The sequence below is a fragment of the Carassius gibelio genome, chromosome B3 (genome assembly GCF_023724105.1).
Source record: "Carassius gibelio isolate Cgi1373 ecotype wild population from Czech Republic chromosome B3, carGib1.2-hapl.c, whole genome shotgun sequence".
Lineage (NCBI taxonomy): Eukaryota > Metazoa > Chordata > Actinopteri > Cypriniformes > Cyprinidae > Carassius > Carassius gibelio.
The window spans coordinates 31,042,448-31,065,053 of record NC_068398.1 but is presented as its reverse complement, the minus strand read 5'-3'; the positions used below and the strand labels follow the sequence as shown (position 1 = coordinate 31,065,053).

General features: G+C 33.6%; 1 protein-coding gene across 8 annotated transcripts in view; it reads left to right on the top strand.

Moving 5' to 3' along the window:
• Nucleotides 1–22,606, top strand: part of LOC127953131 (SEC14-like protein 1) — a 105,942-nt gene that overhangs the window by 9,525 nt on the left and 73,811 nt on the right. For 2 of the 8 annotated variants that reach the window (XM_052552089.1, XM_052552091.1), the window contains exons 8-10: nt 108–297; nt 515–603; nt 765–835. In XM_052552089.1, coding sequence (XP_052408049.1) covers nt 108–297; nt 515–603; nt 765–835 — 350 coding nt within the window. Of the gene's footprint in view, nt 1–107; nt 298–514; nt 604–764; nt 836–1,334; nt 1,507–1,800; nt 1,936–2,367; nt 2,503–7,404; nt 7,657–7,774; nt 8,060–8,084; nt 8,404–22,606 lie in introns of those variants that run through there. The other 6 variants (XM_052552090.1, XM_052552096.1, XM_052552097.1 and 3 more) reach the window with 6 other exon arrangements.

The following is a 22,606-nucleotide window of genomic DNA, read 5'->3' as shown; positions in this document are numbered from 1 at the left end:
TCAAATAAATACTTAAAACTTGAGCGCAACAGTTTTCAAAACTGATAATAATAAGTGCCTCTTGAGCTGCTTAATCAGCATAATAGACTGATTTATGACCACTTTAGATCCCTAAAGACCAGCATGTGCTGCGTTTCCTGCGTTCACGGGACTTTAATCTGGAAAAGGCCAAAGAGGCTTTGTGCCAGACGCTCACATGGAGGAAGCAGCATCAGATAGACTTCCTGTTGGACACATGGCAGTGTCCACAGCTCCTGCAGGACTACTACACAGGAGGCTGGCACCACCATGACAAAGGTCTTTCTCAACTATATGTTTACTTGGACTTTATACATGGCTTTGTGATGCATAACTTATAGAGAGCCTCATAATCCAAGATGTAAATGTTGAATAAAAAGAGTTTGAAACTGATCAAAAAATGCATCTGAGCAAGGTGTTTTCAATGAGGATGTATTAATATTAAAGAAGCAGAAATCTGTGTGGTTATGTGCTTGCTTGGGTGTGTATTGTGTAGATGGACGTCCTCTTTATATCCTTCGACTTGGACAAATGGACACCAAAGGTTTAGTGCGGGTGCTGGGAGAAGAGACACTTCTGAGACATGTAAGATTTGATTAATTTCTCATCACTCTTAACAATATACCTAGTCTCGAAGCAGCTTGACAGAGGGTCATACTGTTATGTTTGAAACGCCTTAGCAAGTTTTAGTTCAGGGTGACATGACAATATTCACTGACCCCCCTCATCTTTGGTCCAAACTTCAGGTGCTGTCCATCAACGAGGAAGGTCTCAGACACTGTGAAGAGAACACCAAAATATTTGGAAAACCAATCAGGTATTTATGAATACACGTCCAAACCAGTCATGTCTGTACAGAATGGGATCAAAACAATGCTGCAACGACGCGTCGACGTCATCGATAACGTCGACTACAAAAAATACGTCGACGTGTGTGAAATGCTTATATATTGAAATATTATATTAGAAGTTGGACTTATATATTTTTTTGTTTTTCATTTATCCAAAGGATTAATTAGCTAATCAAAAAAAGAACATTAGATTAATAATTTATTTTAATAAAAAAAATCGTTAGATTAGTTGACTAATCGAAAAAATAATTGATAGATTAGTCGACAGAAAAAAATAATCGTTAGTTGCAGCTCTAGATCAAAATGAATTTTATGACTTTGGTTCCAATTCCAACTCCACTCATCAAACTTCTAAATGGAACTGATGTGAAAAAGAATCAGTTCTTGGTGGTCACACATACTATGTGTTTAAGTGATGTCTCTACCCTGATAAGTAATGATTGCTTCTATGTTTGTGTTGTGTAGTTGTTGGACGTGTCTTGTGGATCTGGAGGGGTTAAATATGAGACATCTGTGGAGACCAGGAATCAAAGCCTTGCTGAGGATGATAGAGCTTGTAGGAGCCAACTACCCTGAGACTCTGGGACGTCTCCTAATACTGAGAGCACCCAGAGTGTTTCCTGTGCTCTGGACTTTGGTAAACACACATAAACATAGGATTTCACATTGTGACACACTTAGCAGATTGAAAGAATGTCAACAGATAGTTGACAATACTGGGAAAGACTGAGACAAGCACATACCCAGTCTTTATTTAATGTTTGTTAATTGTTCGGTCTACACACTGACCCTTCAGAGTTAAATGTCATGTTAGCATGGAGTCTTTCTTAATTGCCAGGCTTCTGTAAATGTCATGCTTGCCTGGGCCTTTGTTAGCAGTGCTAATGAAAAACGACCCGCTGATTTCTGTTGCACCCTGTTCTGTGCTCAGGTGAGTCCATTCATCGACGAAAACACACGGAAGAAGTTTCTCATCTATGCTGGGAATGACTACCAGGGGCCTGGAGGTCTGGTGGACTACATCAACAGAGACTTCATCCCTGACTTCTTAGGAGGAGACGCTCTGGTGAGTCTGTTGCTGGTGAGATCTGACATGTTTAAACTCTGATCGGTCGAGACACTTTCTGATACAGTGGGGTCACCGAACTGGAGCGTCAGGCAGATCTGTGCATCATTTGTTTAAAAGAGATCGGACACCACACGCTCTTCTTACACCAGCAAGTTATTCTCAAATAATTATTTGCATAATTATATTTACATATTGTTTTATTTGTGCATATTATGAGAGGTTTGTGTCAAACAGACACTCCTCTAATGCATTTCAGTGTTAAACACGTGTGAAAAAACAACACTGTTGTATACTTTTAAAAAGAGTACTGAATTATAGATTTTAAAAGAATACACTTACAGGACACGTGTAGCTGTATGTTTATTCAGACAGGCATGAAAACAACCGGATGTCACTCGAATCTAACTGTGTTTCTGTTGTTTAATTCAGTGTGATGTTCCTGAGGCTGGTCTGGTTCCGAAGTCTCTGTATCGTACGGCTGAGGAGCAGGAAAACGAGGATCTTAAACTGTGGAGTGAAACCATCTACAAGAGCGCGAGTGTGTTGAAGGGAGCTCCACACGAGGTACAGCTCATCCACAGACGATACTCAACAATATACAGTTTCTGCTGTTTACTTCAGATGTGAGAAGTTTATTACACAAACTGTATTTTGATGACCGGCGCCATCTGTGGGTCATAACAAGACATGCAGCGTGAAAGTCAAACACTGTTAGTCTAGCCCTGTATTTTTGATGTTGGTTAATTCTGGTTTATGCTGATCCTTTTTCAGCACATGACCAGCATAAAAAAGGTAAAGGACCAGCATGAACCAGCATCCCAGTGTCAAAACATACCTAACCAGCATATCTGTCATTTAGTGTAAGATGCCCATTTACATTACATTTACATTTAGTCATTTAGAAGACGCTTTAATCCAAAGCCACTTACAAAGGAGGACAATGGAAGCAATCAAAAACAACAAAAGAGCAATGATATATAAGTGCTATAACAATTCTCAGTTAGGTTAACACAGTGCACGTAGCATGGGATTTACAATACAATAAAAAAAAAAAAATCAAAATAGAAAAATGATAGAGCGAGATAGTGTGAAAGGTCTTTTTTTTATGTAGAATTAGAATAGAATTAAAATAGTGAGTGTTAAAGTTAGAGGGTCAAATAAAGATGGAAGAGATGTGTTTTAAGCCAATTCTTGAAGATGGCTAAGGACTCAGCTGCTCGGATTAAGTTGGGGAGGTCATTCCACCAGGAGGGAACATTTAACAGTCCCTCCAGAAAAACACAGATTTTTTTTGTGATTTTTGCGGCACGTTTTCTTAAAAAATGCGATGGAATATGCAGGATATTTTTGCAATTTTATGCGATGAAATTGCGTGAACTTGTAAAAACTGCAGTTTGATGAAAAAGAGAAAAAAGACCTTTTTCTCACTAGGCTACTACCTTAATGTAAAGAGTAATTTCTTATTACTTCCTAATATAAGCAACATACTAAATCACAGAATATTTAAGTTGCAATCTCTTACTGCAACGTAAATTATTTTACATACTAATATAATTACAACTGTAAGTTTTTGGTACTGTTCTTTAACAAAAAAGTGCAATCTTACAACTGTAAAGTTGCATCAACTTCTGAATGAAACTACAACAGTGTTAGTAGCAAAGTGAGAAGGGGGTGTTGGGGGAATCACCTTTTTTTCTCTATTTCATCAAACCGCAGTTTTCGCAAGTTCTCGCAATATAATTTGGCTCCACTGTCATGTAACAAATCGGGAAACTGCTTCGCGCGTTCTTTTGCGCTTATTTTTGTTGGCAAAGAATGATTTGCGTGCTTCAAGTTTCACCCTGGTTTCACCGCAGGTTTTTTTTTTTTTTTATGCTTTATTTAGTGACAATTCACACACAAATGAACAATAAAAGCAAAAATATAAATACTGTATATTCAACCTGACAATAATTGTGAAAAAAAAGAAAAAGTAAATACTAAATAAATCAACAAACAAAAAACAAAAATAAGAACTATATACAGAGGGGTATTAAAAACAAATCCATATTTCCAACTACAAAAAAGTATACAAAAGTCCTTAAAAAGGATAACGTTTCAAGGCTTTACAACAATCTATAGTCTTTTTTTGCTTTGGAGTTCCTTACACATTCCATCACTTTAAGATACTGACGTAACTCAAATTTAAATTGTAAAAAATTAGGTGTACTCTTTGACCATCGACATTTATGAATGTGATATTTCGCTAATATAATAAACAAATTAATAACAAAATAGAATGTATTCTCTAAAGGCTTATCATAATAAAATAAAACATTCTTTTCTTCTAAAGTAATGTCAATTCCTGAAATCTCTTCAAAGAAGATCCTAAAATCATACCAGAATAATTTAGTACAAATACAATCAAAAAAAAAGATGACATATACTTTCATCATTCAAAAGACACATTTCAAATCAATATCCTTCTTAAATCTTTTAATAACCTCATTTACTGGATAAATACAATGAATAATTTTAAATGAAACCTCGCAAATCTTATTGATGACACAGTATCTCCTGGAGATTATAAAAGCCTCCTCCCAATTAATGTCCTTAAAGCGAAAATTCCAAAAACTTTTAGCTGGGGGTATTCTAAATGGCCGACAAATCTGTCTAAGAAAATTATTATTGCATTTTTTATCAAGAATACTTATACCATCTAACTTTACATTTAAGTCATTAGTTATGTTCAAATCAAAAGCATCAGCATCTCGCATCAACTGAAGAAGACCAGAAGGTATAGCATCAAAGACCACTGCATAATCCTTTGCAGAAATTGGAAGTTTAAACTTATTTAAAAATTCTCCATATGAAAGTAAAACACCATCAGGACGAAACAACTGTGTCACCAATATTATATTATTTCTGATCCAATAATCGAAAAAAAGTGTCTTATTCTTATATTTAATATCTTTATTGTTCCAAATCAAACACCTGTGGGGAGAGAAATTGTGTTTGTACACCAACAACCAAGATAATAGAGCTTGTCTATGAAAGTTAGACAGCTTAAGGGGAATTTTATTAATATCAAAGTTACAATTGAGGAGAAAATTAATACCGCCAATTTTCACCACGGGGTTTGCAGATGATGTTCACGTCACTCAATTACGTCACTTCATAAGATTCCCATGGCAATAGGGGAAAATGGCGCTTTACTTTTGTGAGTTTTTTGCAACGAAAATACAGGGATTATGAAATCATGCTAGCTAGCCCTGCATATTTTGCTTTCTGAAATCGGTAATTTATGCGGCAAAAGAGCTGCGTATTTATAAAAAATGCGACCCCGCGTAACTATGCGGCCTTTGGCTGATTATGCATTAAATCAAGCGATCGCATAATTGCGTTTTTCTGGAGGGACTGAAAATTGAATTTAAGAGTCCGTCAAAGTGACTTTGTGCTTCTTTGGGATGGCACAATCAAGCGACGTTCACTTGCAGAACTCAAGCTTCTAGACGGCACATAAGTCTGAAGTAATGAATTTAGGTGAAGGGGTGCAGAGCCAGTGGTGGTTTTGTAGGCAAACATCAATTCCTTGAATTTTATATGAGCAGCTATAGGTTGCCTGTGCAAATTGATAAACAGGTGTGACGTGTATTCTTTTCAGCTCATTAAAAATTAATCTGCTGCCATGTTCTGGATTAATTGCAAAGGTTTGATAGAATTGGCTGGAAGACCTGCCAAGAGAGCATTGCAGTAGTCCAGCCTGGACAGAACAAGAGCTTGAACAAGGAGTTGTGCAGCATGTTCTGAAAGAAAGGGCCTGATCTTCTTAATGTTGAATAAAGCAAATCTGCAGGATTGGACAGTTTTAGCAATGTGGTCTGAGAAAGTCAGCTGATCATCAATCATAACTCCAAGGCTTCTAGCTCTTTCTTAAGGAGTTATGGTTGATGTGCCTAACTTGATGTTGAAATTGTGATGAAATTATGGATTTGCTAGAACCACAAGCAGTTCTGTCTTTTACAAGATTGACTTGAAGGTGATGGTCCTTCAGTTCATCCAGTAAGAAATGTCTGTTAGACAAGCTGAGATGCGAGCAGCTACTGTCAGTTTATCAGGATGGAATGAGAGGTAGAGTTGAGTGTCATCAGCATAGCAGTGATATGAAAAGCTATGTTTCTGAATGACAGAACCTAATGATGCCATGTAGACAGAGAAGAGAAGTGGTCCAAGAACTGAGCCCTGAGGCACCCCAGTAGTTAGATGTTGTGACTTGGACACCTCACCTCTCCAAGATACTTTAAAGGACCTATCTGATAGATAAAACTCAAACTACTGGAGTGCGGTTCTTGAGACGCTCTTTGTCAGTAGGGTTGACAGGATGTTCTGGTGGTTAACAGTGTCAAAAGCAACTGACAGATCAAATGTTTTAAAAGGCATGCAACAGTTAGACAAATTGATAATGTTGTTATGGTAGTATGTCCTTTTAGCAGTGGAGACATTAGCAGAGATGGAATAGAGGAGTGACTGATGCACATTAAGGTCAGTAGTATTTTTGGATTTGCGCCAGAAGGGGTGTTACGGGCTGGCCTGGAAGACAAGGGGTAAACAGTGTCTAAACAAGATGTAAGAGTGGAGCAGAAAGTATCAGTAGCACTGTTAGCATCCAAATATGTTTAGGGGAAGGAAGTGAAGATGAAACCATTGCAGATAGCCGGGAGGGTGAGAGTGAGCGTAGGTTATGTCGAAAGATGACATGTGGAGGGGTAAGTGATGTGTGAGGGACCATGTTGAGGTAAAGAGTGAGGAGGAAGTGATCCGACGTGTGCAGTGGAGTAACCAGAACATGATCAGTGGAGAAGTGTCATGTATAAATAAGGTCCAGTTAGTTACCTAATTGTTGAGCAGCAGTAGTTGACACTCGGTTGAGATCAAAAGAGGCAAGCAGAGTGTGGAAATCAGCAAACAGAGGTTTATCTAGATGGATGTTGAAATCTCCAAGCATAACTCAGGAATTACCATCTTCAGGAAAAGTTGAGAGCAACACATCTAATTCATCCAAAAATTTACCTAGTGGTCCTAGTGGTCCTAGGGGTCGATAGACAATGACAAAATGTATTTTAAGAGGGTAGGTAACAGTAACTGAATGATATATGCAAAATTTGAGGTGAGGTTCACTTTTTAATAAAAGCATTAAACTTGGTCCAATATTACAGGTTAGAAATGGAGCCATCTCAAAAACGGCTAGTGGTTGCCATGGTGACAATTTGACATTCCGCCATTACCAAATTATGAATTTTGGGTCATATCTCCTGAACCAAACATGATATCAGAGGAAAGGTGATGTGTACCTGTATGTTTTGATGGTCTATGATTACAATGAGAGCATACACAGCAACATAAACTGTTCAGGTGAAGAGTTAATGGTGAAATCAGCAGTGTGAGGAGGAAATAACAGATTTAATAACATACTTAATTTGTGTCCAGGTGCTGATCGAGATTACAGAAGTATCGTCTGTCATTACGTGGGACTTTGATGTGTGTAAAGGAGACGTGATCTTCAACATCTATCACTCCAGAAGAGCTCCTCAGCCAGTTAAAAGAGACGGTCTGAGCGCACACAACCTCGCCTGTCCCGCCGGAAACAACGTCCAGCTGATCGACAGATCCTGGATGCTGGGACAAGACTACAGCATGGTGGAGACGGCCCTGAGCTGCCGAGAGGGAGAGAGTGTACAGGTGCGGAGTCTCATGAACCCTGTCACAACATCAACATGGCTCATATTTCACTACAAAACACACTGATCAGAAGATGAGACACACTTCTTTCTGCTCTGATCCACTTCTGTCCCATCAGGGATCTCATGTGACGCGCTGGCCTGGTTTCTACATCCTGCAGTGGCGTCTTTACAGCAGTCCATCATGCACTTCTTCCAGTCGGCCGCGTGTAGATGATGTTCTGGCCTCTCTGCAGGTCTCCTCACACAAATGCAGAGTCATGTATTTCACAGAGGTGCTGCTCTCCACTGACTTCAGGTCAGTATCATTACACCGCAAAGTGCTTAGCATTAAAACACCATTAACTGAAAAAGCACACCTTATCAAAATATGATCTGGACGTCCGGATGTTTTCTGTAAAGGTGTGTGTGTGTGTGTGTTTGTATCAGGGGCTCCATGAGCAGCCTGGAGTCGAGTCACAGCGCTTTCTCTCTGCTCAGTGCCGCCACCAGCTCCTCCAACCAATCACAGACAGAGTCAAGCGTCTCAAGATAGCAGGAAAACAAGACGCTTCTGTGACTGTAGCTCTGCAGGAAATGATGAAGGATCATGTGACGCAGTGAAACATCCAAACACAACAAACGTCTGCATGAGTGCTGATCTTTAGCATCAAAAACTGCAGGCTTGATGGAAATTATGTGTGTTTATGTATATTGTTACAAATACATTTGTAAATGTTGTTAAAAAAATAAACAACATAAAAACTTACATTTCAAGCATCGATTGTGAAACAAAATGAAATAAATTATTTTTATATAAAAATAGGTCGTATTGTATAAATGGTGTGTAATTTCATAAAATCTGTTTTACACTGATTTTCCAAAAAAAACCAAAAAAAAACGTACTTTTCAAGGATCAAGTGTGACCCAAAAGTGAAGGAACTCAGTCAAATGTATTTTAATAGAAAAAGTAGAAATGTTATAAATATTGTGTAGTAAATCCCAGGTAAAAGTACGGAAACAGTTTTTATTTGAAAATAATATCTTAAACTCTTTTCAATCTGGTTTTAAATTTTTCTAATTTAATGAGATAACAACAATTTCATTTGACATAATCTGTGAATAGTTTAATTTATTTTCATGAAAAAAAGGTGATAAAAACTGTATAAACACATACATTTTCCTAAAAATAAATAAATAAATAAGTAAAATAATAAATAAATAAAAATAATACACTTAATTTCAAGCACCAAGTGTGACCCAAGAATGAAGGAGTTTAATTTGTTTTCATGGAAAAAAAAAGGTGATAAAAACTGTATAAATATAGCATAGTATTACAGAATCTCCTCAAAATTCAAAATAAAAAAAAAACTAAAAATATTATTGAATAAAAATGTGTTGCTTTAATCTTCCTAAAAACAAAAATGAAGGAATTTAATTCATTTTCATGGGAGAAAAAAAGGTGATAAAAACAGCATAAATATTGCGTAGAATTATAAAATCTCCTTAAAATTCAAAATAAAAAACTAAAATATAATACTGAATAAAAATGTATTACTTTAATCTTCCTAAATAAAAAAAAAACACTTAATTTCAAGCACCAAGAGTGACCCAAAAATGAAGGAGTTTAATTTATTTTCATTGAAGATAAATCGATGATAAAAACTGTTTAAATATTTCATACTATCATAAAATCGCCTACAAATTCAAGATAAAAACTAAAAATATTACTAAATAAGAAAATGTATACAATAATTTTCTTTAAAAAAAAAGGAATCTCTTTAAAATTCTAACTAAAAAAAACAAAAAATATTATTGAATAAAAATATATTACTTTAATTTTCCTAAAAAAAAAATACAAACAAACAAACAGCAACAACAAAAAAAACCCACTTAATTTCAAGCACCAAGTGTGACCCAAAAATGAAGCAGTTTAGAGTTTAATTTATTTTCATGGAAGAAAAATAGATGATAAAAACTTTAAAAATATTGTGTAGCATTATAAAATCTCCTCAAAATTCAAAATAAAAAACTAAAAAAATTGTTGAATAAAAATGTATTACTTTAATTTTCCTAAAAAACAAACAAAAAAAAAACTTAAATTCAAGCACCAAGTGTGACCGGAAAAAGAAGGAGTTTAATTTATTTTCATTGAAGATAAATAGATGATAAAAACGGTATAAATATTTCATACTATCATAAAATCGCCTAAAAATTCAAGATAAAAAAACTAAAAATATTACTGAATAAGAAAATGTAAACAATAATTTTCTTAAAAAAAATGGAATCTCTTCAAAATTCTAACAAAAACAAAAAATATTATTGAATAAAAATGTATTACTTTAATTTTCCTAAAAAAATACAAACAAACAGACAACAACAAAAAAACACTTAATTTCAAGCACCAAGAGTGACGCAAAAAAGGAGTTTCATTTATTTTCATGGAAGAAAAATAAATGATAAAAACTGTATAAATATTGCGTAGCATTATAAAATCTCCTCAAAATTCAAAATAAAAATATTTTTGAATAAAAATGTATTACATTAATTTTCATAAAAAGAAAGAAAATAAGAAAATAATAAATAAAAATAAAAACCACTTAATTTCAAGCACCAAGTGTGACCCGAAATAAAGCAGTTTAGAGTTTAGTTTATTTTCATGGAAGAAAAATAGATGATAAAAACTGTATAAATATTGTGTAGCATTATAAAATCTCCTTAACATTCAAAATAAAAAACTAAAAATATTATTGAATAAAAATGTATTACTTTAATTTTCCTAAAAACAAACAAACAAACAACAAAAAACACTTAATTTCAAGCACCAAGTGTGACCCAAAAAAGGAGGAGTTTAATTTATTTTCATGGAAGAAAAATAGGTGATAAAAACTGTATAAATATTTCATACTATCATAAAATTGCCTAAAAATTCAAGATAAAAAACTAAAAATATTTCTGAATAAGAAAATGTAAACAATAATTTTCTAAAAAAATATATATATATATTATTGAATAAAAATGTATTACTTTAATTTTCCTAAAAAAACAAAAAAACACTTAATTTCAAGCACCAAGAGTGACCCAAAAAGATTAGTTAAATTTGTTTTCATGGAAAAAAAAGGTGATAAAAACTGTATAAATATAGCATAATATTACAGTATCTCCTCAAAATTCAAAATAAAAAAACTAAAAATATTGTTGAATAAAAGTGTATTACTTTAATCTTCCTAAAAAAACAAAAAACACTTAATTTCAAGCACCAAGAGTGACCCAAAAATGAAGGAGTTTAATTTATTTTCATTGAAGATAAATAGATGATAAAAACAGCATAAATATTGAGTAGAATTATAAAATCTCCTTAACATTCAAAATAAAAAACTAAAAATATTATTGAATAAAAATGTATTACTTTAATTTTCCTAAAAAGAAAGAAAATAGGAAATAGATAAAAATAAAAAACACTTAATTTCAAGCACCAAGTGTGACCCAAAAATGAAGCAGTTTAGAGTTTAGTTTATTTTCATGGAAGAAAAATAGATGATAAAAACTTTAAAAATATTGTGTAGCATTATACAATCTCCTCAAAATTCAAAATAAAAAACTAAAAATATTGTTGAATAAAAGTGTATTACTTTAATCTTCCTAAAAAAACAAAAAACACTTAATTTCAAGCACCAAGAGTGACCAAAAATGAAGGAGTTTAATTTATTTTCATTGAAGATAAATAGATGATAAAAACTGTATAAATATTTCATACTATTATAAATTCACCTAAAAATTCAAGATAAAACACTGAAAATATTTCTGAATAAGAAAATGTATACAATAATTTTCTAAAAAAAAAAAAAAAAAAAAATATATATATATATATATATATATATATATATATATATATATATATATATATATATATATTTATATATATATATATATATATATATATTTATATATATATATATTATTGAATAAAAATGTATTACTTTGATTTTCCTAAAAAAATACAAACAAACAAACAACAACAAAAAAACCCACTTTATTTCAAGCACCAAGAGTGACCCAAAAAGTTTAGAGTTAAATTTGTTTTCATGGAAAAAAAAGGTGATAAAAACTGTATATATATAGCATAATATTACAGAATCTCCTCAAAATTCAAAATAAAAAAACTAAAAATATTGTTGAATAAAAGTGTATTACTTTAATCTTCCTAAAAAAAACAAAAAACACTTAATTTCAAGCACCAAGAGTGACCCAAAAATGGAGGAGTTTAATTTATTTTCATGGAAGAAAAATAGATGATAAAAACAGCATAAATATTGAGTAGAATTATAAAATCTCCTTAACATTCAAAATAAAAAACTAAAAATATTGTTGAATAAAAATGTATTACTTTAATTTTCCTAAAAAAACAAAAAAACACTTAATTTCAAGCACCAAGAGTGACCCAAAAATGAAGGAGTTTAATTTATTTTCATTGAAGATAAATAGATGATAAAAACTGTTTAAATATTGAGTAGAATTATAAAATCTCCTTAACATTCAAAATAAAAAACTAAAAATATTGTTGAATAAAAATGTATTACTTTAATTTTCCTAAAAAAATACAAACAAACAAACAACAACAAAAAAACACTTAATTTCAAGCACCAAGAGTGACCCAAAAAGATTAGAGTTAAATTTGTTTTCATGGAAAAAAAAGGTGATAAAAACTGTATAAATATAGCATAATATTACAGAATCTCCTCAAAATTCAAAATAAAAAAACTAAAAATATTGTTGAATAAAAGTGTATTACTTTAATCTTCCTAAAAAAAACAAAAAACACTTAATTTCAAGCACCAAGAGTGACCCAAAAATGGAGGAGTTTAATTTATTTTCATGGAAGAAAAATAGATGATAAAAACAGCATAAATATTGAGTAGAATTATAAAATCTCCTTAACATTCAAAATAAAAAACTAAAAATATTGTTGAATAAAAGTGTATTACTTTAATCTTCCTAAAAAAAAAAAAAAAACACTTAATTTCAAGCACCAAGAGTGACCCAAAAATGAAGGAGTTTAATTTATTTTCATTGAAGATAAATAGATGATAAAAACAGCATAAATATTGAGTAGAATTATAAAATCTCCTTAACATTCAAAATAAAAAACTAAAAATATTGTTGAATAAAAATGTATTACTTTAATTTTCCTAAAAAAACAAAAAAACACTTAATTTCAAGCACCAAGAGTGACCCAAAAAGATTAGAGTTAAATTTGTTTTCATGGAAAAAAAAAGGTGATAAAAACTGTATAAATATAGCATAATATTACAGTATCTCCTCAAAATTCAAAATAAAAAAAAATAAAAATATTGTTGAATAAAAGTGTATTACTTTAATCTTCCTAAAAAAACAAAAAAACACTTAATTTCAAGCACCAAGAGTGACCAAAAATGAAGGAGTTTAATTTATTTTCATTGAAGATAAATAGATGATAAAAACTGTTTAAATATTGAGTAGAATTATAAAATCTCCTTAAAATTCAAAATAAAAAACTAAAAATATTGTTGAATAAAAGTGTATTACTTTAATCTTCCTAAAAAAACAAAAAACACTTAATTTCAAGCACCAAGTGTGACCCAAAAATGAAGGAGTTTAATTTATTTTCATTGAAGATAAATAGATGATAAAAACTGTATAAATATTTCATACTATCATAAAATCGCCTAAAAATTCAAGATAAAAAAAACTAAAAATATTTCTGAATAAGAAAATGTAAACAATAATTTTCTAAAAAAATATATATATATATTATTGAATAAAAATGTATTACTTTAATTTTCCTAAAAAAACAAAAAAACACTTAATTTCAAGCACCAAGAGTGACCCAAAAAGATTAGAGTTAAATTTGTTTTCATGGAAAAAAAAAGGTGATAAAAACTGTATAAATATAGCATAATATTACAGAATCTCCTCAAAATTCAAAATAAAAAAACTAAAAATATTGTTGAATAAAAGTGTATTACTTTAATCTTCCTAAAAAAAACAAAAAACACTTAATTTCAAGCACCAAGAGTGACCAAAAATGAAGGAGTTTAATTTATTTTCATTGAAGATAAATAAATGATAAAAACTGTTTAAATATTGAGTAGAATTATAAAATCTCCTTAAAATTCAAAATAAAAAACTAAAAATATTGTTGAATAAAAGTGTATTACTTTAATTTTCCTAAAAAAACAAAAAACACTTAATTTCAAGCACCAAGAGTGACCAAAAATGAAGGAGTTTAATTTATTTTCATTGAAGATAAATAGATGATAAAAACTGTATAAATATTTCATACTATCATAAAATCGCCTAAAAATTCAAGATAAAAAAAACTAAAAATATTTCTGAATAAGAAAATGTAAACAATAATTTTCTAAAATATATATATATATATATTATTGAATAAAAATGTATTACTTTAATTTTCCTAAAAAAACAAAAAAACACTTAATTTCAAGCACCAAGAGTGACCCAAAAAGATTAGAGTTAAATTTGTTTTCATGGAAAAAAAAAGGTGATAAAAACTGTATAAATATAGCATAATATTACAGTATCTCCTCAAAATTCAAAATAAAAAAACTAAAAATATTGTTGAATAAAAGTGTATTTGTGCTGACAAACTGCCATTGAGCTCCTCAGTGGTGAAACTCCTCCTCCTTCAATCTGTGGTGAACCAGGTGGAACAAATCTTCCACGTAATCTGAGCGTGCCAGTACCTGGCTTTGTTGTCTTTAGACCGCATTTAAGGCACCACAAGACCAAGGAAACCATCTTTGTCATCAAGGTGACTGTGCAAGACCAAGCCTTCCACAATACTGTGAAGGACAGCCGGTAAGCACCATATTGGCCATGTTTGGCTAGACTGCCTTAAGCAGTGCAGTGCTAATGGTACTCTGGAAAACACAAACTCTTGAACTCTTGTTGACTTTGATAGGACTTTTGCAGTGGTATTTGTAACTTCAAATGTTGTTTGTGGGGTAATCAAGTTCCAAATTCATTGTTTGACAAAGAATGTGTTTGAAATTGTTAAAAGTAATTTCAACTTTGTAGAAATCTTAATAAACAAAGTTCTTAATTCAGTTAAAAATGTATAGTCTAAAATTATTTGGCTAAAGATACTTTGTTAAAAGATGATAAGGTTCTAAAAATTAAAATAACAATTGATTGTTTTGTAAAGGATATAGTTGTGTGGCTACAATGATGCCTTAGAATAATTCTTTACAATGAAAATACTTCTTAAGTATATACTTCTTAAGCCATAACCCTTGTTGTCCACGGTGTGGGAGGAATGAAAGTTCAAGTTACCACAAAACGGTACCTCCTAAAGATCCGGATCCGCACAGAGCAGGGCAACTTCAGATCCCACCAACTCCTCTGCTATGGTTTAGACCGCATTGCAGATATCCATAAACATGTGACAGCCAAAAGACTCCAAAAGTTCTTTCCAGATGTCCCCCAAAATGAACTGGTGAGACCAAGACAGATACAGCTTTTGATAAGCCATAAGGAAGGGCGACTGGTCCCACAGAAAATGCGCACCATTGGGGACCTTGTACTATGGGATGGGCCATTGGGAAAGACAATTGCAGGGACACACCCTGGTCTATTTGAAGAGGTTACAGTTACAGCACACCAGTCCAGAGCGCACTTCGCCAGGTCTATGAGAACAGCAGCATTGATGTATGAAGAACATATCTGCACCAAACCTACCATCAAGTCGTCTTATTCTGCTATTACACATCGGGATTTTATTGAGTGGTGGCGATGGGATAGCATTGGCGCCCCCTGCACTCCAAAATGTGGAGGATGTCGCTGCGGCAGTTGTCAACCTGGTGGCAAAGAAATTACTCTGGCTGAAGAAAGGGAGCTGGAAGTTGTAAGGGGTGGCCTGACTTATGTTGGTGCTGATGACCACAGTGATAGTCCACACTGGCATGCAAGATATCCTTGGCTCATGGACCCATCTAAATTGCCAAACAACAGAGATGCAGTGGAGGCAACCTTCCTCAGAACAGAGAGACAGCTCGACAAAGAACCGCAGTGGAAAAAAGCCTATGGAGCTCAAGTCCACGAAATGGTTGACCGCCGGGCTGCAAAGAAGTTGACCAAGGAGGATCTAACCAACTGGAATGGACCTGTCTGGTATATTAGTCATCTTATCGCACCCAACCCCCATTCTGTTACAACTCCGGTAAGACTTGTTTGGAACAGCAGTCAGAAGTACAAAGGCCAAAGTCTTAATGACCTTTTGATGAAAGGTCCTGACGTTCTCAACTCGATTAGAGCTGTCCTCCTCAAGTTCCGCCAAGGCTCCTTCGCCGCTCTAGGAGATGTCAGAAAGATGTATAATTCTGTGTGGCTCGAGGAGAGGGAAGTCCATCTACACCGGTTCTTGTGGCGTGATTCAGAGGACGATGAGCTAGAACAATATGCCATAACCAGAGTGAATATCGGGGACAAGCCAGCAGGATGCATAGCACAACTTGCTATGAGGGAGACTGCTAACCTGCCTCAATTCAGCCACCTCACAGAGGAATGTCAAGTATTACATGAGCACAGCTATATCGATGACATCTTGACATCCCATAACTGCAGTGAAAGGCTCAAAGTCATTACAAAGAATGTGGAGCTGATTCTAAAAGCAGGAGGGTTTGCATTGAAGCCTTGGGTCTTCTCAGGCCAAAGTAAATGAGAAAGAGAAAAGGCATCACCAAATTTTGTTGTCCTGCCGAACCAGCTTAAGGAGGAAGAGAACAAGGCGCTCGGTCTCGGCTACATTGTGGATGAAGACATGTTGCATGTCATGGTGAGGGTCAACTTCTCCAGGCGGAAGAAAAAGATGAGACTTGGACAAAACCTGCTGCTAGGAGAAGTACGAGCACAGACACCAGACCCGCTGACAAGACGTGAACTGCTGAGTCAAGTTGCTGGCTTGTATGACCCAGTTGGCCTAACAACACCATTAAAGCAAAAAGGGGCTATCTTGGTCCGAAGGGCATTCCAAGAGGCAAAACCAAAGTGCAGCATGGTCAAGGACACATGGGACCTTCCCCTGTCGGATGAGCTCCGCAAAGATGCAATTGGAATTTTTGAGGAGTACGTCCAGCTAAGCAAAGTAATGTTCCCAAGAGCCCTTACTCCACCAAAGGCAACAACTGAACCAGTCGCGGTCACTTTTTCAGATGGTAGTGAAAGCTCCTATGGTGCTGTCCTCTACCTGCGGTGGAACTGCAACAAACAATTAACAATTCGACTAGTGGAGTCAAAAGCAAAGCTGACACCTCTAGACCAGAAGGGGGATGCGGTCAAATCAGAACTTTGTGGTGCAGTTTTTGCAAGTCGCCTGAAAAAGTACTTTGAACAGCATACCCAGATCCAGATAAAAAGGTGGTACCATTTGTTAGACAGTCAGACTGTTCTTGGAGCTATCCAGCGTGAAAGCTATGGATTTCAGACTTTCTTCGCTAATAGAATTGGAGAGATCCAAGAGAGCACACAGCTACAGGACTGGTGGTGGATCCCTGGACCACTCAACATAGCCGACATTATCACTCGAGGAGCTGGGCCAAAGGAACTTGATGCGCATTCAGAGTGGCAGCAAGGGCCAGAGTTTCTACATCTTCCAGAGAGCGAGTGGCCAATTATGTCATCAAAAGATGTGTCTAAAACAGCTCGAGAAAGCATTAACAATATGCAAAAGAAGTCGTTTGTGGCTGCACTCACCAGAGCTCAAGCGAAAAGTCTTCCAAGTCTTGCGGGACGACTTCCTGCTGGTGCAGCTGTCCTAAACCTAGTAGATGAGAGGCGCTTTAGTAGTCTAAAGTGTCTAATCAAGACTGTTGCTTTCATCTGGAGAGCCGCCAAAAGGTTTACATCTGCAACAAAGTCCATTGATACCCCAAAGTGGGAGGCGATTCCCACAAAAGGAGTTATCACCATCACAGAACGTCAAGAGGAAATAAGAGACATCTATCTTGCTGCTCAAGAAGGGGTAACATTTCCAGTCACTACTACGGACCGCTTGGTTGTGTACAGAGAGCCAGAATCTGGGCTACTAGTCTGTGGTGGGAGAATCCATGGCTTCAGGGAGGATGGCGCTGCAGTTCCCCTTTTGCCTTTCAATGCATGGGTCTCTACTTTAGTGGCACGGGAGGCGCACAATGAGGGTCATGAAGGTGTGGCTGCAACCTTGCTGAAAATGAGGAGGAAAGCCTGGGTCATCCAAGGGAGGAAAATTGCTCAAAATGTAGTGGAGAACTGCCTTTTCTGCAAAAAGTCAAGAGCAAGAAGGTGCAAACGGGTGATGGCTGACCTACTTCCTGAAAGAACCACACCTGCAGCTCCATTCGAGTTCACTACAGTCGACCTCTTTGGACCGTACCTTGTCAAAGATGACATCAAGAAACGGGTCTCCATGAAAGTGTGGGGTGTCGTCTTCAGTTGTATGGCCAGCAGGGCAATTCATGCAGACCTGGTCAACACAATGTCGACAGAGAGCTTTTTGATGGCTTACCAACGCTTTACTGCAATAAGAGGGCACCCAAAAAAGATCTGGTCCGACCCGGGGACAAACTTCATCGGCGCTAAACCTGTCCTAAGAGAGCTGTACCAGTTCCTGGATGCTCAGAATAGAACTTCAATAGAAGAGATGTCGGCTCAAAAAGGTACCAAATGGGAGTGGACAATTCACCCTGCTGACTCACCTCACCGCAATGGGGCTGCTGAAGCTGCTGTCCGCATTCTCAAGAAGGCACTGCAGAGCCTGGGCAACAACACTGGCCTCAGCTACAGCGAGCTTCAGACAACACTACAACTTGCTGCAAACCTTGCTAACGAATGCCCAATAGATGCCAGGGTGCAGACCCATGAAGAAAGTGTGCAGTATGTGTCACCAAACACACTTCTCCTGGGCCGAGCCTCTTCAAGTGGTGAGATTAGAACATTTGACTTTGCAAATTACCCTTACAAGAGACTCCGAGAGATGCAGAACCAGGTCAACAAGTTCTGGAGGTCTTGGAGCCAACTTGCCGGCCCAAACTTATTTCTGAGAAGTAAATGGCACACTTCGCATCGCAATGTTGCTGTCGGAGATATTGTCTGGTTGTGCGACCAAAATGCAGTGAGGGGCCAATTCAAGCTAGGACGGGTCGTGAGAGTCAATCCAGATGCTAAGGGCATTGTTCGAGACGTGATCGTCAAAGTGGTCCAAAGCTCCTGCCTTCCTGTCACAAAACCTGCACTAAACCGTCCATCGATCAAAGTCCTGAAAGAAGCTTTCCAAACCACAGTCCTGCACAGAGATGTTCGACGCCTGGTTGTCTTGCTACCAGTTGAGGACCAAACTCTGAGCTGACTGGCAGTAAGCAGGTGCTGATTTGCGATCTTTCCATCGGTTCCCATGGGAAGATCGAGTGGGAGGTGTGCTGACAAACTGCCATTGAGCTCCTCAGTGGTGAAACTCCTCCTCCTTCAATCTGTGGTGAACCAGGTGGAACAAATCTTCCACGTAATCTGAGCGTGCCAGTACCTGGCTTTGTTGTCTTTAGACCGCATTTAAGGCACCACAAGACCAAGGAAACCATCTTTGTCATCAAGGTGACTGTGCAAGACCAAGCCTTCCACAATACTGTGAAGGACAGCCGGTAAGCACCATATTGGCCATGTTTGGCTAGACTGCCTTAAGCAGTGCAGTGCTAATGGTACTCTGGAAAACACAAACTCTTGAACTCTTGTTGACTTTGATAGGACTTTTGCAGTGGTATTTGTAACTTCAAATGTTGTTTGTGGGGTAATCAAGTTCCAAATTCATTGTTTGACAAAGAATGTGTTTGAAATTGTTAAAAGTAATTTCAACTTTGTAGAAATCTTAATAAACAAAGTTCTTAATTCAGTTAAAAATGTATAGTCTAAAATTATTTGGCTAAAGATACTTTGTTAAAAGATGATAAGGTTCTAAAAATTAAAATAACAATTGATTGTTTTGTAAAGGATATAGTTGTGTGGCTACAATGATGCCTTAGAATAATTCTTTACAATGAAAATACTTCTTAAAAGTGGAAACCTTGTATTTTGTAATGACAGTACTGTGTTTATCTGAGGTGAATGTGAAGAATTGTTTAGTTTGACTGTCAACTCAAATAATAACTGGTATTTGTCATTTCTTTTGAGGTTTTTCACCTGTTTACTGCTATCAAGGAATGGTAAATAAAAGACAAACAACTGTTCCCATGGCTGTTTATTGAGTGAAATCCAGTTAAAAGCTTCATGTGGAGGGATTGTCCTTTTCAAGTGGGGAATTGCACAAGGAATAGATCAGAACTTGACAGTATTACTTTAATCTTCCTAAAAAAAAACAAAAAACACTTAATTTCAAGCACCAAGAGTGACCCAAAAATGAAGGAGTTTAATTTATTTTCATTGAAGATAAATAGATGATAAAAACAGCATAAATATTGAGTAGAATTATAAAATCTCCTTAACATTCAAAATAAAAAACTAAAAATATTGTTGAATAAAAATGTATTACTTTAATTTTCCTAAAAAAATACAAACAAACAAACAACAACAAAAAAAACACTTAATTTCAAGCACCAAGAGTGACCCAAAAAGATTAGAGTTAAATTTGTTTTCATGGAAAAAAAAGGTGATAAAAACTGTATAAATATAGCATAATATTACAGAATCTCCTCAAAATTCAAAATAAAAAAACTAAAAATATTGTTGAATAAAAGTGTATTACTTTAATTTTCCTAAAAAAACAAAAAAACACTTAATTTCAAGCACCAAGAGTGACCCAAAAAGATTAGTTAAATTTGTTTTCATGGAAAAAAAAGGTGATAAAAACTGTATAAATATAGCATAATATTACAGAATCTCCTCAAAATTCAAAATAAAAAAACTAAAAATATTGTTGAATAAAAGTGTATTACTTTAATCTTCCTAAAAAAAACAAAAAAACACTTAATTTCAAGCACCAAGAGTGACCCAAAAAGATTAGAGTTAAATTTGTTTTCATGGAAAAAAAAGGTGATAAAAACTGTATAAATATAGCATAATATTACAGTATCTCCTCAAAATTCAAAATAAAAAAAATAAAAATATTGTTGAATAAAAGTGTATTACTTTAATCTTCCTAAAAAAACAAAAAAACACTTAATTTCAAGCACCAAGAGTGACCAAAAATGAAGGAGTTTAATTTATTTTCATTGAAGATAAATAGATGATAAAAACTGTTTAAATATTGAGTAGAATTATAAAATCTCCTTAAAATTCAAAATAAAAAACTAAAAATATTGTTGAATAAAAGTGTATTACTTTAATCTTCCTAAAAAAACAAAAAACACTTAATTTCAAGCACCAAGTGTGACCCAAAAATGAAGGAGTTTAATTTATTTTCAATGAAGATAAATAGATGATAAAAACTGTATAAATATTTCATACCATCATAAAATTGCCTAAAAATTCAAGATAAAAAAAACTAAAAATATTTCTGAATAAGAAAATGTAAACAATAATTTTCTAAAAATATATATATATATATTATTGAATAAAAATGTATTACTTTAATTTTCCTAAAAAAACAAAAAAACACTTAATTTCAAGCACCAAGAGTGACCCAAAAATGAAGGAGTTTAATTTATTTTCATTGAAGATAAATAGATGATAAAAACAGCATAAATATTGAGTAGAGTTATAAAATCTCCTTAAAATTCAAAATAAAAAACTAAAAATATTGTTGAATAAAAGTGTATTACTTTAATTTTCCTAAAAAAACAAAAAACACTTAATTTCAAGCACCAAGAGTGACCAAAAATGAAGGAGTTTAATTTATTTTCATTGAAGATAAATAGATGATAAAAACTGTATAAAAATTTCATGCTATCATAAAATCGCCTAAAAATTCAAGATAAAAAAACTAAAAATATTACTGATTGAGAAAATGTATACAATAATTTTCTTAAAAAAAAATTATATATATATTATTGAATAAAAATGTATTACTTTAATTTTCCTAAAAAAAAAAAAAAAAAAACAATAAAAAAAAAAAAACACTTAATTTCAAGCACCAAGATTGACCCAAAAAAGGAGGAGTTTAATTCATTTTCATGGAAGAAAAATAGATGATAAAAACTGTATAAATATTGTGTAGCATTATAAAATCTCTTCAAAATTCAAAATAAAAAACTAAAAATATTGTTGAATAAAAATGTATTACTTTAATTTTCCTAAAAACAAACAAACAAACAACAAAAAACACTTAATTTCAAGCACCAAGTGTGACCCAAAAAAGGAGGAGTTTAATTCATTTTCATGGAAGATAAATAGATGATAAAAACTGTATAAATATTTCATACTATCATAAAATCGCCTAAAAATTCAAGATAAAAAAACTAAAAATATTTCTGAATAAGAAAATGTAAACAATAATTTTCTAAAATATATATATATATATATATATATATATATATATATATATATATATATATATATATATATATATATTATTGAATAAAAATGTATTACTTTAATTTTCCTAAAAAAACAAAAAAACACTTAATTTCAAGCACCAAGAGTGACCAAAAATGAAGGAGTTTAATTTATTTTCATTGAAGATAAATAGATGATAAAAACAGCATAAATATTGAGTAGAATTATAAAATCTCCTTAACATTCAAAATAAAAAACTAAAAATATTGTTGAATAAAAGTGTATTACTTTAATTTTCCTAAAAAAACAAAAAACACTTAATTTCAAGCACCAAGAGTGACCCAAAAATGAAGGAGTTTAATTTATTTTCATTGAAGATAAATAGATGATAAAAACTGTATAAATATTTCATACTATCATAAAATCGCCTAAAAATTCAAGATAAAAAAAACTAAAAATATTTCTGAATAAGAAAATGTAAACAATAATTTTCTAAAAAAAAAAATATATATATATAT